Source organism: Lithobates pipiens, unplaced genomic scaffold (genome assembly GCF_037356315.1).
Source record: "Lithobates pipiens isolate NorthernLeopardFrog02 unplaced genomic scaffold, aLitPip1_a1.2 Scaffold_8, whole genome shotgun sequence".
Classification (NCBI taxonomy): domain Eukaryota; kingdom Metazoa; phylum Chordata; class Amphibia; order Anura; family Ranidae; genus Lithobates; species Lithobates pipiens.
This window is the reverse complement of record NW_027507903.1, coordinates 95,488,654-95,505,868: the sequence shown is the minus strand read 5'-3', so window position 1 is coordinate 95,505,868 and position 17,215 is coordinate 95,488,654. Positions and strand designations below refer to the sequence as shown.

General features: G+C 41.9%; 1 protein-coding gene across 6 annotated transcripts in view; it reads right to left on the bottom strand.

The window, feature by feature from the left end:
- The window catches only part of FAN1 (FANCD2 and FANCI associated nuclease 1), a 58,602-nt gene that overhangs the window by 41,257 nt on the left and 130 nt on the right, over positions 1–17,215 (bottom strand). The window contains exons 2-5 of one of the 6 annotated variants that reach the window (XM_077470363.1): positions 17,055–17,125; positions 12,193–12,430; positions 9,909–11,131; positions 8,080–8,220 (exon numbers count right to left, since the gene is read on the bottom strand). In XM_077470363.1, the coding sequence (XP_077326489.1) occupies positions 8,080–8,220; positions 9,909–11,079 (1,312 nt within the window). In that variant the 5' untranslated portion in view covers positions 11,080–11,131; positions 12,193–12,430; positions 17,055–17,125. Of the gene's footprint in view, positions 1–8,079; positions 8,221–9,908; positions 11,132–12,192; positions 12,431–16,977 lie in introns of all 6 variants that reach the window. The other 5 variants (XR_013270427.1, XM_077470361.1, XM_077470362.1 and 2 more) reach the window with 5 other exon arrangements.

Here is a 17,215-nt window from a genome sequence, read left to right as displayed (position 1 = left end):
GCCAAACACTATAAGAGCTTAGAACCCTTAGAAAATCACTGCTCAATTTTAGACTGGCCAAACACTGATCAAAATTTGACTAGTTCAGTACGGATCAGACTAATTCATAAAGACATAGTTGGTACTCCTCCTATTGGTCCTTCACCTCTCTGTGAAGTTACAACACCCCCATCTCTCCACCTCCGTGGTCTCAGCATTCAGTAGACTCCGGCAGCTGATTTCTGCTCTGCTCTGGTCCTCCGCCAGACCCTGAAATTTCTGCTTCTCAGCTCCGCCCCCCAGCTTCTTCTGGACAGCAGCACAAAGTAAGGGGGCGCAGTGTGATGTAAGGGAGGGCAAGGGAAACTTGACATCTAATATAAGCGGAGTAGAGTGCTCTGGACATCTGCATACAGATACAACTGGCCCTTTGAGGGCAACCATAATGCTTATGCGGCCCGCAATGAACTTGGGTTTGACACAGCTTTACGCAGTTTGAGGTTAAGCTGCTTCTTGTCCAACTTCATTGAGTGGATGCGTGTCTTCTTAAGAGACCCAAGATTAAATCGTTTTCTCTCAAAGCTAAAATCATTGAGATTCTTGTACTTGTATATTGTGATCATATCTCCTCTTAACCACTTAAAACCCGGAAGGTTTTACCCCTTTCCGGACCAGAGCACTTTCTACAATTTGGCACTGCGTTGCTTTAACCACTTTCAGACCGGACCATTTTGCTGGCTTAAGACTAGACCACTTTTTGTGATTCGGCACTGCGTCGCTTTAACTGACAATTGCGTGGTCGTGCGACGTGGCTCCCAAACAAAATTGACGTCCTTTTTTTCCCACAAATAGAGCTTTCTTTTGGTGGTATTTGAGCACCCCTGCGGTTTTTATTGTTTGCGTTATAAACAAAAAAGCGACAATTTTGAAAAAAAAAATTAGATATATTTTATATAAATATATTTTTTTTTTACTTTTTGCTATAATAAATATCCCCAAATTAAAAAAATAAATAATTTATTCATAAGTTTAGGCCGATATATATTCTTCTACATACTTTTTTTTTACCAAAAAAGAGGGATGGCATTTTTATAATTTTTTTTTACTAGTAACAGCGGTGATCTGTGATTTTTAGCAGTATTGCGACTTTGCGATGAGCAGATCGGACACTTGACACATTTTTGGGAGAACTGACAATTAAACAGCGATCAGTGCTATAAAAATGCAGATTACTGTGTAAATGTCACTGGCAGGGAAGGGGTTAACACTAGGGGCAATCAAGGGGTTAAATGTGTGTTCCCTCAGTGTGTTCTAACTGTATGGGGACTGAGTAGGAGAGGAGATATATCCCTGTTCCTGCTTACTAGGAACAAACGACATGTCTCTCTGACAGCACAGGGATTGCATGTTTACGCTCATCTTTCTGGTGACATGACAAGCACAAGCAGCCTAGTACAGTGATGGCGAACCTTGGCACCCCAGATGTTTTGGAACTACATTTCCCATGATGCTCCACTACACTGCAGAGTGCAAGAGCATCATGGGAAATGTAGTTCCAAAACATCTGGGGTGCCAAGGTTCGCCATCACTGGCCTAGTACATCCTGGTCGTACATCCAGCACTGCAGTAACACTTGGTGACGTGGCGAGTCCCATAAGTGCAGTTCAAGCTGGTGCTGTGGCTAGCACACATAGTGTCCCGCAGGCACCAAGAAGACAAAGACAGGCCCATCAAGCCCATAGTGCCCTTCCCGCTGCATTTGCCAATCCAAACTGGGAGCCCACCACTTCTGCAATACCCGTACTTCCCACGTTCACTGGCCAACCCAGAATTCAGGTGGAAACAGTTGATTTTACATTACTTGATTTTTATTTGCCGTTTTTTCACGGAAGAGCTCTATAGATCTTTTGTGGACCAAAGCAATTTGTATGCTGGTGAATTAATCGCCACTAACCCCCAGCTGACCCTTGCCAGAGATTGGAAACGTATTACGATTTCCAGATCTAAGACCTTCCTGGGCCTATCCCTCCTCATGAGCATAACTAAAAAAAGTGAATTGCTGTCATATTGGTCCACTGACCCAATTCACCATATGCCTGTGTTCTCTGCTTGCATGAGCATTACATGATATAAGCAGATCTTGCACTTTATGCATTTCAACAACAATAAACTCTGTCGTCTCTGGGAAACCCTGGATCTGATCGGCTCTACAAAATTTGGCCCCTCAAAAACCACTTCAATCAACAGTTTGCAGCCTTGTTTGCTCCCCATCAAGTTGTCTGCGTTGACGAGTCCCTGATTACATTTTCTAGCTGCTTGTCTATCAAACAGTATCTTCCCTGCAAGTGTGCCAGATATGGGGTAAAGATGTACAAGACAGGGCAACAGGCTATACATATAGTTTTATGGTTTATGAGGGAAGAGATAGTCACAAACTGCCCAGACTACATAGGGAGCGCTGGTAAGATTGCGTGGGACTTGGTGTCACCCTTATTTGGAAAGGGGTACTACTTCTACATAGACAATTATTACACAGCGTGCCACTTTTTAGTCACCTTTTTGATTGTGGAATGTGGCACCGTGCGATCTAATCGCCGGGGCTTCCCTCAACAGCTTGTAGAGTCCCGACTTAGACGGGGGAGAGAGCCTGATTGAAATGTAATAATTGGAATGTTTTTGTTCTGTCCTCCCTTCACACAGAAACTACAGTTGAAATGCCAAGGGCAACTGGTGTTGTGGAGAAACCTCTCTGTGTCCACGAATACAACCTTAACATGGGAGGGGTGGACCTCAACGACCAGATGTTGGCACAATACTTAGCTGCCTGTAAGGCCAGACACTGGTATAAAAAAGTGTCTGTATATTTATTTTAATTGGCTCTGCTGAACGCTTATGTGCTATACAAAGCGTCAGGACAAACTGGATCCTTCCTAAAATTCCAGGAAGAGATCACAGCCCTTCTGTTTCCAGATGGTGCTGTGGCCCAACTTCCCAACGTAAATGCAATGAGCCGGCTGCATGAGAGGCATTTTCCGTATGTCTTCCCTGGTACCCCTACCCAAAGAAACCCCCAAAGAAGATGTCGTGTATGCAGAAAACGCAGATTTAGGTGTGACACCCGCTTTTATTGTCCCTCCTTTCCTGACCAACCTGGTCTCTGCATCAGTGACTGTTTCAAACGCCACCGCACGCACACTAGTGGAGTATTAGCGTAGGGTACAGCACTACATAGTCCTAGGGCACACTTACACAGGGTCTCGAAAGATGATATGGCCATCACATTTTGAGAGACCCTAATCTGGAATGTTTACAGTTAGTTTTAAGTACAAAAAAAAAAAGCCAAAAAGAGTTGTTTTATTTTTCTTCTCTCTCTATTCTCTCTTACTTTTGCTCTCTATTGTTCTATATCTATTGTTACTGTATTTTAGAACTGTAATTTTCTATTTTTACTGTGTTTTATTGTATTTGCTTTGCAGGTATGGTATTGTATGGCAATGTTTCTTTGTTTATTAACCATCATTTGCTTAGCAGGCACGCCATTCAGCTGTAGCATGGATTTATTTATTCTGACAGCAACAGAGTTTTCTCCCACGATACATAAAGCCGTTACTCCAGCGCTATAGGAGGTGATTTCACCACCACAGTTAAAAAAAAATAAATAAAATAAAAAGCCTATATGCCAAAACATGGGGGCAGGGGTGGAGGGGCAATTTGTTCCTAACATTAGGAGCGGATTGCCCCCATGCTTTGGCATATATTTTTTAGGCACAGATTGCGATAAAAAAATAATTTGTTTTATCGTTACCCTTGTTTGCTTTTGTTATGCCATTCATCTGCAGCACTGATTTATTTATCTTGACAGCAACAGCACTTGCTCTCATGATACGCAAGTCAGCGACTCGAGCGCTGTAGGAGGTGATAAAAAAAAAATGGTGCATGTATTAGAAGTGGGTGGATGAAGGGCGGTATTCTAATGGTGGGCATACCCACCAATCAATCTCTTTTTTTTGGTTCAGCTCACAGGCTGCATGAAATTTTTTTTTTGAAAAAAGAACATTACAATATATGCCCAACAAGGACCAGCAACATACTGGTATGTTGCTGGACTTTGAATGGTTATACCAGAATGATGCCTACATGTTTAGGTATCATCTTGGTATCATTCTTTTAAGCCAATGGTCAGGTTTTATGTAAAAGCAAACCTAGCGGCTAACTCACCTCTAGATTGCTTTTACAAGCAGCGTGAGGGAACGTCCCCCCCTCCCGCCATCTTAAATGGTTTTCTCTGGCTCTCCTGTCCCACCAGGGAACCCGAGAATGCAGCTGGTGATTTGACCAGCTGACCATAGAGTCGATCGGAGACCAGAACGGCTCCAATCATCTCTATGGCCTAAGAACCCGGAAACTACGAGCACTTCATGAGGTTTTGCCAGATATAAACATCGCCATTGGGATATTGGGCAAGCATTTAATCACACCGATCTTGGTGTGGTAAGATGCTTTGAGGGCAGAGGAGAGGTGTAGGGTCTAATAGACCCTAATTTAGTTTGAAAAAAAAAGTGTATCTGTCACTAACTATTGCTATCATAGGGGATATTAACATTCCCTGAGATAACAATAAAAATGATATATAAAAAAATAAAATAAAAAAGGCACCCCTGTCACCCTGTGCTCACGCGCAAAGGTGATCTTGTGTCGTATATAAACAGTAATTTCACCATGCATGCGAGGTATCACCGCGAACGTCAGATTGAGGGCAGTCATTTTAGCAGTAGACCTCCTCTGTAAATCTAAAGCGGTAACCTGTAAAGGCTTTTAAAAATGTAGTTTGTCGCTGCTGCATGTTTGTGCGCAAACTTTAAAGCATGTCGTGTTTGGTATCCATGTACTCGCCATAAGATAATCTTTTTTATTTCATAATTGATTTATTTTTTTAAGTCAGCAGTTACAAATACTGCAGCTGCTGACTTTTAAAATATGACCACTTACCTGTCCATGGCGCCCGCAATGCCGGCACCCAAAGCCGATCTGTCGCTTGGCTCTCAGGTGCTGCCACCGCCATCTTCGGTAAGGGAATCAAGAAGTGAAGCCTTGCGGCTTCACTTCTCGGTTCCCTGCTGCGCAATCCAGATGGTCCCTGCTTTCTATGGGACCCGCATGTTTCCCAGCAGACAACGGGGGGACGGGAAGAGGCGTAGGGGGTGAAAATACCTGTATTATACAGGTATCTGCATCCCCCCCCCCCCCCCCGAAAGTAAAAAAGTAGTGTTTTTTTCCCCCAAAAAATGTAACACCCACCATTTTAATCTGTAAGGCCTTTGTGTATATATATATATATATATATATATATATATATATATATATATATAATATGTTTGGGGGTTCAAAGTAATTTTCTAGCAAAAAAATTAATTTTTCCACAAGTTTTGGAAAAATTACAATTTTATTTCTTTTTGTTTACACAAAGTTGTCACTAAATGATATATTGCTCACACATGACATGGGTATATGTGGAATTACACCCCAAAATACATTCTGCTGCTTCTCCCAAGTATGGAAATACCAAGTGTGTGTGACTTTTTGGAAGCCTAGCCACGTACAGGACCCCAAATACAATCTAAAGGCTTTCTAAAGGCATAAAATGGTGATTTTACTCCTCACTACCTATCACAGTTACGGAAGCCCTGAGATGTCAAGATAGCATAAACCCCCCCCCCCCCCCACCTGAGCCCATTTTGGAAAGTAGACACCCCAAGGCATTTGCTAAGAGGCGTGGTGAGTATTTTGCAGCTTTCATTTGGTTTTGAAAAATGAAGAAAGAAAAGGAAATTTTTTTTTTTTTTTCTTTTCCAATTTCAAAACTTTGTGACAAAAAGCGAGATCTGAAAAATACGCAACATGCCTCTCAGCAAATACCTTGGGATGGCTACTTTTCAAAATGGGTCATTTGGCATGTCATTTTTTTTTGGGGGGGGGGAGTGGATACTCTCTTTTTAGTAGCATCTAGCTCCCATTTCCTCCCAGGGCTTTGCGGCACCGGAAGATCACCTCTCCCCCCTCCTTCCAATCTTCTGGAACACATCACAGGTTCCAGGAAATTGCCCGGCCATTCACAGCGCTCATCGAGGCATGTGCATGCGCAGTGGGTCCCCAGCTGTGTAGCCACAGCCAGGCGTCCACAGTAAGAATGCCGGCGCAGTGGAGAGGAGGGGGAGAAGAGCAGGGCTTGGTACGCCCGCAACACTGGACCGTGGGACAGGTGAGTGTCCGATTATTAAAATTCGGCAGCTACACTTTTTGTAGCTGCTGACTTTTAATTTTTTTATTTATTTTTTCGGCGGAACTCTGCTTTAACCTTTTGATCGTCCCTGATGTTAACCTCTTCCCTGCCAGTTTCATTTATACAGTGAGAGTGCATTCTTTTTTTGCACTGACCACTGTACTGGTGTCACTGATCCCCAAAAAGTGTCACTTAGTGTCAGATTTGTCCGCCGCAATTGCTGATCGCTGCCATTACTAGTAAAAACTATTTTTAAAAAAAGTCTATAAATCTATCCCATAGTTTATAGACACTAGAACTTTGGCGCAAACCAATCAATACACACTTTTTGAGATTTTTTTTTTACCAAAAATATGTAGCAGGATACAAATTGGCCTACATTTATGAAGAAATTAAGATTTTTTTTAAAAATTTTATTGGATATGTTTTATAGCAGAAAGTAAAAAAATCTCCATTTCTTTCAAAATAGGTTTTTGTTCATAGAGCAAAAAATAAAAACCACAGAGGTTATTTAATACCACCAAATATTTACAGGAGGTCCCCAAGTTACGAACCTCTGACTTGCGAATGATTCCTACTTATAAACGGGAGGCGGCGTAATGTTCTGCACATGTGCGGCCACTTTTCGATGTCGGCACATCGGAAAACTAAGTTTGCACATGAGCGGCTATTTGACAAAACATCGGAAAACAACGTATTTGCCCTTCTGTGCATGCACTTCCGACTTATGAACAAATCCAACTTAAGAACAAACTGGCAGTCCCTAACCCGTTCATAACTCGGGGAATACATGTATTTCTGGGAAAAAGGGCATCAATTTTGTTTGGGTACAGTGTCACACAAACGCGCAATTGTCAGTTAAAGCAAAGCAGTGCCATATCGCAAAAAATGGCCTGGTCAGGAAGAGGGTAAAACCTTCCAGAGCTGAAGTTGTTAAACTGAAACCTCTTGTAGGACCCTGCGTTAAAAGTGTGGTAGAAGAAAAAGATAAAAAATAAAAAAAAATCTGCAGCTTAAGACCCCTTTCACACCACACCGCCCATTGCGTCGGTGGTAAAATGCCGCTATTTTTAGCGGCATTTTACCGCTGGATTTGCGGCGCATTTCGGCGGTAGTGGGGTGCTTTTACCCCCCGCTAGCGGCCGAGAAAGGGTTAAAACAGCCGGCAATACGCCGCAATAGCGGCGTTTTGCCGGCGGTATTACAGCGCTGCCCCATTGATTTCAATGGGGAGCAGCGGTGGAGGAGCGGTAAACACACCGCTCCTTCACCGCTCCAAAGAAGCTGCTGGCAGGACTTTTTTCTGACGTCCTGCCAGCACACCGCTGTAGTGTGAAAGCCCTCTGGCTTTCACACTACACACAATGGTGCAGCTTCTTTAGGGCGGATTTCAGACGCTATTACTAACGCTATAGCGCCTGCAAAACGCCCTGGTGTGAAAGGGGTATAAGTCTCCTAACTCTGCTGCATTCCAGCGCTACAGGGTTAGGAAGTAGTGTTCTCAGTAGTGTTGGAAGTCTGTGTCCCTCAACATATGCCATGGTTTCATCCTCTGACCCCCAAACCAATGATATAGGGATCAGGAGATGGAACGATAGTCCCAGAAGTGTTGTATGACAAGAAGACTTCAGCACTTAAATTAAATCATAGGTAGGAGACAGGGGCCCCCAGTGAGTATTAAAAGGTCCTTATCGTGCAGTGCACCTTGTTTTAGAACCCCATCAGGGTCAACATTGATCCTACAGCTACAAATCACCCATGTAGTGTAGCACTACAGAAAGTAATAATGCCAAAGTACCAATAATATAATCCATACATACCCGACTGCAGGAAGCCATTTCGAATTAGTTCTTCAATATAGGGAGTCAAGTCAGAACCAATCTCAGAATAATCAATCTTGTTATTTTTTATCCAGTATAACTTGCGCTGGAATAGTCGAACGTATAACTTCTGTCCACCAGCTTTAAAAAGAAATGGGGGGGGGGGGGGGCGACAAAATGAACATTAGACATTAACAAACACTAAATGAGGAATTGTATCCATGTATTTATTTGTTAAGCCTCATAATGGGGGGGGGATTTACTAAAACTGGTGCACACAGAATCAGCTTCTAACCTCCGCTTGTCTAATTAAGCTTTGGCAAAAAAAAGAAGCAGATTTACTAAAACTGGAGAGAGCAAAATCTGGTGCAGCTCTGCATGGTAGTCAATCAGCTTCTAACTTCAGCTTGTTCAACTTTGGACAAAAGCACGTGGAAACGGATTGATTTCAATGCAGAGCTGCACTAGATTTTACACTCTCCAGTTTTAGTAAATTAACACCTATGCGTTGCATTGCCACATGTTAAGGTGAGCTGTGATCATGCATCTCTGGGCTGATAGCGCACCTTAACACACACACCAACAAATCATACCATTCAAAATTAATGGCAAAGTGCTACACACACACGAGATACTGCCCAATGTGCTCTCAAACAAAACAAGACTGATGCCGCGTACACACGATCGGAATTTCGGCCAGCAAAAGACCGGTGAGAGCTTTTCAACGGAAAATGTGACCGTGTGTATGCTCCATCGGAATTTAGCTGGCCGAATTCCCGCCAACAAAAATTTGAGAGCATGTTCTCAATTTTCCCGAGGGAAAAACTTTTTATCGGAAATTCCGATCGTGTGTATGCAATTCCGACACGCAAAAACTCACGCATGCTCAGATTCAACTACAAAATGGAAGCTATTGGCTACTGGGTATTGAACTTCCTCTTTCTAGTCCCGTTGTATGTGTTGTACGTCACCGTGTTCTTGACAGTCAGAATTTGGTGTGACCGTGTGTATGCAAGACAGCTTGAGCGAAATCCCGCCAGAATTCCGGCAGGAAAACCATCAGAATTTTTTCCGACCGAAATTCCGATCGTGTGTAGGTGGCATTAGTTGATTTCTGTTTCTTAAAATGCCAACCTTTTTTTTTTCATACTTAATCATTGGCTCATTTATGGACTACCACTAGTTTGATAAGAGTATAATGGAGGGATTTATTTTGTTTTGTTTTACACACACACACACACACACACACACGGTGCCATCTTTGAGTTTTCAGACCTTTCACTTTATAATGTTTTATTTTTATTTTATATAGTTTATTGGGCTTTGGTCAGCTACCTTTCTACAAGTTTGTAGGTTTTAGGGCACATAAATTGGTCGTGCCCCCTCCCCCTCAATACTGGCAAATTGACTGTACACAATATATCTGGTACCATATGGAAACACTACACAAGTTAGGTCTTGCTCGCATTCAGGACAAAGGCTACTAAAACAGTTATGGAACAAACAAAGCAGCACTTTACCAGGGAATAAAAATCTAGGACTTGCAATCTCTAACATAGTTTACAAAGGCCATGGGGCTGTTATTCCTATCCTGGCCTCACCAAGATATAGATGTATATGCAAAATAAAACGTTCACATTCTTTATTGTTCTGCTTTTCAGCCTGCATGCTTGTTCCTGGTCAGGAATTCACTTGGCAGTGAAACCAAGTTTAGGAAGGCAGCCCCAGAACTTGCACTTTAGAAACCAAACAGACAGGGGTAGCCCCCACATCCCTATCCTCAAAGGTTTGCTTTATTTTATAAAGTGGATAAAAAAAAAACCATGTACCTGACAGTTGGTTAAAAGCTGTTAAAGTGTTTGTATCTTCTTCATTAAAAAGACTCATGTCTTCCCCGTTCTCCATCACACTCTGCAGCACCATTAAGAAGTTTCGTAAATAATATGGCTGTCTATCAAACTCTGAAGCATTCTCTTCATTGCTGCCTTTGTCTGCTTCATCTTGGCCTTCTGTGTCTCTTGGCTTCAGAAATTCAAATACATTGGAATCTTCCATGGGAAGAAGACTATTTTTGTCTTCATTAGAAGACACGTCCAAAGGATCAGCACAGTTCTTGGTGGTAGCAGACAGATCAGAAGAGGCCTCCTGAGGATCACTAAACTTTGCCTTTTTACCATTGTTGGTTTTACTTGAAAGGCGACTAACTAACTTACGTTTTAAAGGTTCACCAATACGGTCTGGTTTAAAAAATTCATCTGCAGCATTAAAAGGTAATATTTTTGGTCCCTCATCAATAACTAGATTGTGTTTCTGATCACTATGAACCTTAGGGGCATCACTTAGATTGTCCAAATTTAAAGCCAAAGTTACTTTGTCGGTGCATTGTGTACCTTCATCACTGTGAAGGCCATTACTTTTACCAGGTGGAGACTCTTCATGAAAAGTATTTGTGTTGAGGAAATCGTCTGACAGAACATCAAGGCACTCAGCGCCCTCCTTTCTTTCAGCCCTGCGAGCTTGATATCTCCGGGATAATTTAGAGGAAAGGCTACCCAGTGAAATAGTTTTTACCACCTTCACATCCTTTGGAATATCTGTCACAGAGGGATTATTCTTAAAATATGGGCTGTCTTGTTTCGCACTTGGTGTCTTTTTACATTGATCTGTTGTCCCGGCAGTTTTGGTAGTTTGAGTTTTTTGCGGCAGGGGTGAAGCTGCGGTAGAAGACAGCTGCACGGATTTTCCATCCTCTATGAATATGATATCATCGTCCTCTGACTTTGCTTTAGAGCATTGTTCATCGATGTGTTTGTTCAGACTAAAACGAGGGACCATTTCCCCACAAAGAGGACAAGAAAGTTTGGCAGGTGGAGCATTTTTAAAGAGAGAAATAATAGATGGAGATGCTGCAGATCCAATAACCGGTGTTGAACTGTTTTGCTTTTTAGACAAAGAGAGACTTCTACGTTTCTTCTTTTCAGGAGTCTTCGCTTGTGACATAATGATACGAGACAAACTTGTCCAACATATCAAGAATCAATTAGGGTTGCACCTTGAAAAAAAATAAGAAGAATAAGAAGAGATATATATTATATATATATATATATATATACACACTAAATAATAATTCTACAACATCCATCACATGGAATTTAACCACTTTAAGACCAGGCTTTCTTCTAAAGCCCCAATACACACTATCAGATTTTCTGCTGATTTTTGTCTTCAAATTTACCAAAACCATGTAGTGCAAGGGTCTGCCTGACTGCATAAAATTGAAACTCCTAAGGTTTGACCTCATATTATATGGTTTTGGTAAATCTAAAGGAAAAAAAAATTTGCAGAAAATCTGATAGTGTGTATGAGGCTTAACACTTTTTGTGTAAAATCTGTATTTTTTGCTAGAAAATTACTTCGAACCCTCAAACATTTTTTTTTTTTTTTTTTTTAGCAGAGACCCTAGAGAATAAAATGGCAGGCGCTGACAGTTTTTAATGTCACACTGTATTTGCTCCGTGGTTTTTCAAATGCAAATTCTTTTGGAGGAAAAAACAAAAACACTTTAATTTTAATGCAAAAAAACAAAACAAAAAACACAGTATATAATCCAATATTTTAGTATATTATAAAAGATGGTGTTACGTCGAGTAAATAGATAACATGTCATGCTTTAAAATTGTGCACGCTCATGGAATGGTGAAAAACTATGATACTTAAAATCTCCATAGGCAGCGCTTTAAACATTTTTACAGGTTACTACTTAGTTACAGAGGAGGTCTGGTACTAAAATTATTGCTCTTCCTATAACATTTGCCACAATACCTCACGTGTGGTGCGAACACCGTTTGCATATGTGTGCAAGACCTACATATGCATTTGCTTCTGCACACGAGCACGAAGGGGCGTGGGGGGGGGGCTGGGGGGTGCTTGAAAACTTTTTTTTTTTGTATTGTTTTTACACGGTCTCTTTAATAAAAAAATGTTATCCCTTTTATTTCTATTATAAGATGTAAAATAAGGGATTATTAGAAATAAGGGATGACAGATCCTCTATAAGACCCCAGATCTCTCCTGTACCCTTAAAAGCATAAAATTAAAAAAAAAAACACACACCAATTTCATGCTTTAAAAAAGAATTGTTTAAATCTGCACTTGACCGAAAGTGATGTCTTGGCATCTCTCCACCTCTATGATCTAGGAGGACTCATCTGATTTCTCCTCAACTCTGTGTCCAACCACTGGATAATTTCCAGTTCACCAGTGAAAACGGTAAGCCCCGAGAAACACCAGCGAGCAATCCAGCAGCTAATCAGCCATTTGGATCGCTTCTTATCTGAAAGAGAATCGTAGGCTAAAAAAAAAAAAAAAAAAAAAAAAAATGGGGTTATGGCTGATAGCATTAAACCCGTAACAAAAATGTACATTAAGGGGTCCTGAAGTGGTTAAAGGATAAGTTAACTTTTCAGAGCACGTTACACTCATATTTTGGGTGTAACCCTTTAAACCTGATGCCCCTCCCCCTGAGTCCCCCCTTCCCTGTGACAGTGGGATCTTCTCCATGCACCCGCTGTCACATTTTGAAAATAGTGCAACTGTGGGGCCTCACCCACATCATTCATTCACAGCAATCTGTGAATGTGAGAACTACAAGTACAGTCAACCATTGCGACAGACAGCTTGTAGTTCTCAATATAAAAAATGTATTGTGCAGGATAGGGCTGGTCAATCACATCCCAATATAACAATACTAGAAACAGAATGGCCTAGTGCTAACAGCACAGCCAATACCTCTAGGGATGTTTTAATAAGATGGACCAGTCCGTAGATAAAATGTAACTAAGTATTTTAGTAATGGTACAACTTTAATACACGTATATTCAAATTTTCAGCGTGTGCAGTAAAAGTTACTTGACAAAATTTGGCTTGCGACATATGTAGAATTGAGAATGATGCCGACATGTTTCGGACCATCCGTCCTTTTTCCTAGGCCTATAATATTGAGCCCCTTCTGGCTTTTGCTTCAATATCGTTACCCCCTACTGGTTACTATTGGCGACAGGTTCAGGCTTCTGAGTATATCAGATTTTTTTTAATATTACCACTATGGTTGTTGTAGAGCTATGCACTTATTGTTTTTGTTATATTTGTACTAATGTAACCATACTTATACCCTAGAGCAGTGATGGCGAACCTTGGCACCCCAGATGTTTTGGAACTACATTTCCCATGATGCTCCACTATACTGCAGAGTGCATGAGCATCATGGGAAATGTAGTTCCAAAACATCTGGGGTGCCAAGGTTTGCCATCACTGCCCTAGAGTATGTATGTGTGAGATGTATTGTATGCCTAGGAAAAAGGACGGATGGTTCGAAACATGTCGGCATCATTCTCAATTCTACATATGTCACAAGCCAACTGTTAACCAAGTTTTGTCAAGTAACTTTTACTGCACGCGCTGAAAATGTGAATGTACATGTATTGAAGTTGTACCATTAATAAAATACTTAGTTACATTTTATCTACAGACTGCACCATCTTATTCAAACATCCCTAGGGGTATTGGCTGTGCTGTTAGCACTAGGCCATTGTGTTTCTAGTAGTTCTCAATATACTGAGAGGATGCTGATGAGCACTCTCGTAGTCAATTCACAAGCCCTGCAGCTTGGAAACAGTCAGCCAGTATCAAAGGTAAGGGCTGAAAGCTGCACAGGTTGTCTGCAGGATATTAACACTGTGCCAGTGATCCACTAATCATGGGTGCAATGTTTTGCACGATCCTAAGGGAAAAAATAAATGCACTTTTTTTCCTTCAAAAATATGTGCATTTATTATTTATTTCCCCACAGGGAGAACTTAGCCTTTAAATGTAAGTGACAGATCTGTGATTCAGCAAAATTTAAGTCAGATTTACATCAGGTGTAATAGGACTGCATTAGATGGCTATTCTAGCGCAGTCCCACCACAAGACAGGCTAGGTACTGCTGTGTCACACTTTTCACAGAGCCTGTCTTCTGAAGGACAGAGGTGCTGAGAGAAGAAGTTGCAAGAGGCGGAATCATTACAGGAATCATTGTACTGATAAAGACATGGATGAGCGAGTTTGGAGAGGAGGAACTTGAATGGCCTGCAGAGTCCTGATCTCAACCTGATAGAACACCTTTGGGATGAATTAGAGCGGAGACTGTGTGCCAGGCCTTCACGCCTACATCAGTGCCTGACCTCACAAATGTGCTTCTGGAAGAATGGTCAAACATTCCCATAGACACACTCCTAAACCTTGTGGATAGCATTCCCAGAAGAGTTAAAGCTGTTATAGCTGCAAAGGGTGGACCAACTTAATATTGAACCCTGCAGGTCAAGACTGGGGTGCCATTAAAAGTCATGTGTCCCAATACTTTTGGTAATATATAACATATATATACAGTATCTCTCAAAAGTGAGTACACCCCTCACGTTTTTGTAAATATTTTATTATATCTTTTCATGTGACAACACTAAGGCTGCAGTCACACCTGAGCGTTTTCAGCTCATAAAACGCCAGAAAAACACCCAACAAGCAAAATCCCATTGATTTCAATGGCACCTGTTTACATCTGAGCATTTTGTCACTTGAAGCAAAAACGCTTGAAAAACACCTGAAACGCGCCTTAAGCTCAAAAAAAAAAAATATATAAAAAAAATCTGGAGCTTCTTTGGGGCAGATTACAGCCATTCTTTTGCTTTTAACATTGGTGAACTGACCTGTACAAAATCGCTGCAAAAAACACGCTAAAAACGTCCACCTTTGAAAATCTTAGGTGTGAGTGCAGCCTGAAGAAATTTTGTTACAATGTAAAGTAGTGAGTGTACAGCTTGTATAACAGTGTAAATTTGCTGTCCCCTCAAAATAACAACACACAGCCATTAATGTCTATATCGCTGGAAACAAAAGTGAGTACACCAGTAAGTGAAAATGTCCAAATTGGGCCCAAAGTGTCAATATTTTGTGCAGCTACCATTATTTTCCAGCACTGCCTTAATCCTCTTGGTCATGAAGTTCACCAGAGCTTCACAGGTTGCTACTGGAGTCCTCTTCCACTCCCCCACGACAACATCACGGAGCTGGTGGATGTTAGAGACCTTGCGCTCATCCACCTTCTGTTTGAGGATGCCCCACAGATGCTCAATAAGGTTTAGGTCTGAAGAGATGCTTGGCCAGACCATCACTTTTACCCTCAACATTTTTTTTTTTAGCAAGGCAGAGGTCGTCTTGGAGGTGTTTGGGGTTGTTATCATGTTGGAATACTGCCCTGCAGCCCCATCTCCGAAGGGAGGGGATCATGCTCTGCTTCAGTATGTCACAGTACATGTTGGCATTCATGGTTCCCTCAATAAACTGTAGCTCCCCAGTGCCGGCAGCACTCATGCAGCCCCAGACCGTGACATTCCCACCACAATGCTTGACTGTAGGCAAGACACACTTGTCTTTGTACTCCTCCCCTGGTTGCCGCCACACATGCTTGACACCATGTGAACCAAATAAGTTTATCTTGGTCTCATCAGACCTCAGGACATGGTTCCAGTAATCCATGTCCTTAGTCTGCTTGTCTTCAGTAAACTGTTTGCAGGCTTTCTTCAACTTTAGAAGAGGCTTTCTTCTGGGACAACAGCCATGCAGACCAATTTAATGCAGTGTGCAGCGTATGGTCTGAGCACTGACAGGCTGACCCCCCACCCCTGAACCTCTGCAGCAATGCTGGCAGCACTCATACGTCTATTTCTAAAAGACGCTGAGCACGTGCACTCAACTTCTTCGGTTGACCATGGCAAGGCCTGTTCTGAGTAGAACCTGTCCTGTTATACTGCTGTATGGTCTTGGTCACTGTGCTGCAGCTGTTTCAGGGCCCTGACAATCTTCTTATAGCCTAGGCCATCTTTATGTACAGCAACAATTCTTTTTTTCAGATCCTCAGAGAGTTCTTTACTATGAGGTGCCATGTTGAACTTGCAGTGACCAGTATGAGAGAGTGAGAACGATAACACCAAATGTAACACACCTGCTCCCCATTCACACCTGAGACCTTGTAACACTAACAAGTCACATGACACTGGGGGAGGGAAAATTGCTATTTGGGCCCAATTTGGACATTTTCACTTAGGGGTGTACTCACTTTGTTGCCAGCGGTTTAGACATTAAATAGGAAGTAAACCCTGATGGGTTTACTTCTTCTTTGATTCCCTGCAAAGGTAAAGCATAATGGACTACTATGCATTGCATAGTAGTCCATTATGTGTCACTTACCTGACACAGGAGCCAGCGAAGTCACTGCTGTCCCCTGTAGTCCGGAGCCTCCATCTTCTTGGTGGGTCTTGCTGCTCCGGCGCTGTCATTCTTCGGAGCCGCGATGATGACACTCCCGCGCATGCGCACGGGATCCGCCACTCGCGGCATATCGCCGTTAACTGCGGCACTGTAGAAAGCAGCGCCTGTCTTTCGGCAAATATCTCCTAAACCGTGTAGGTTTAGGAGATATTTCTTGGACCTACAGGTAAGCCTTAATCTAGGCTTACCTGTAGGTCAAAGTGGTTTGTAAGGGTTTACAACTACTTTAATGGCTGTGTGTTGAGTTATTTTGAGGAGACAGCAAATGTACATTGTTATACAAGCTGTACATTCACTACTTTATATTGTAGCAAAGTGTCATTTCTTCAGTGTTGTCACATGAAAAGATAGAAGAAAATATTTACAAAAATGTGAGGGGGGTGTGTGTGTGTTTATATATATATATATATATATATATATATATTACAATAATTAGTAGAGTGTGAATTTTCTCTCAGCGAGAATAGTCAGCAGAACACATAGAATGTGTCTTTCACGTATGGTGATGTATAATACTGGCCATGTGTGATATACCTTCCTCGGAGCCCTCCACACCCCGGGACACCCAGCAGCCGGAGACACTGCAGGCGGATCACTACTCCACACTATACCTGCTCATTCTCCACGGCCGCCGCCATCTTGGCTTCAAACTTCAACCACAACTTTATTAATACGCACAAACCTGGAGAGAAAAAAACAGAACTTTTTTCTTTAGTCGGTTTTTAAAACAAATAAGCTGACCGGGTTATGGCGAGGAATGCAAAATGTGAAT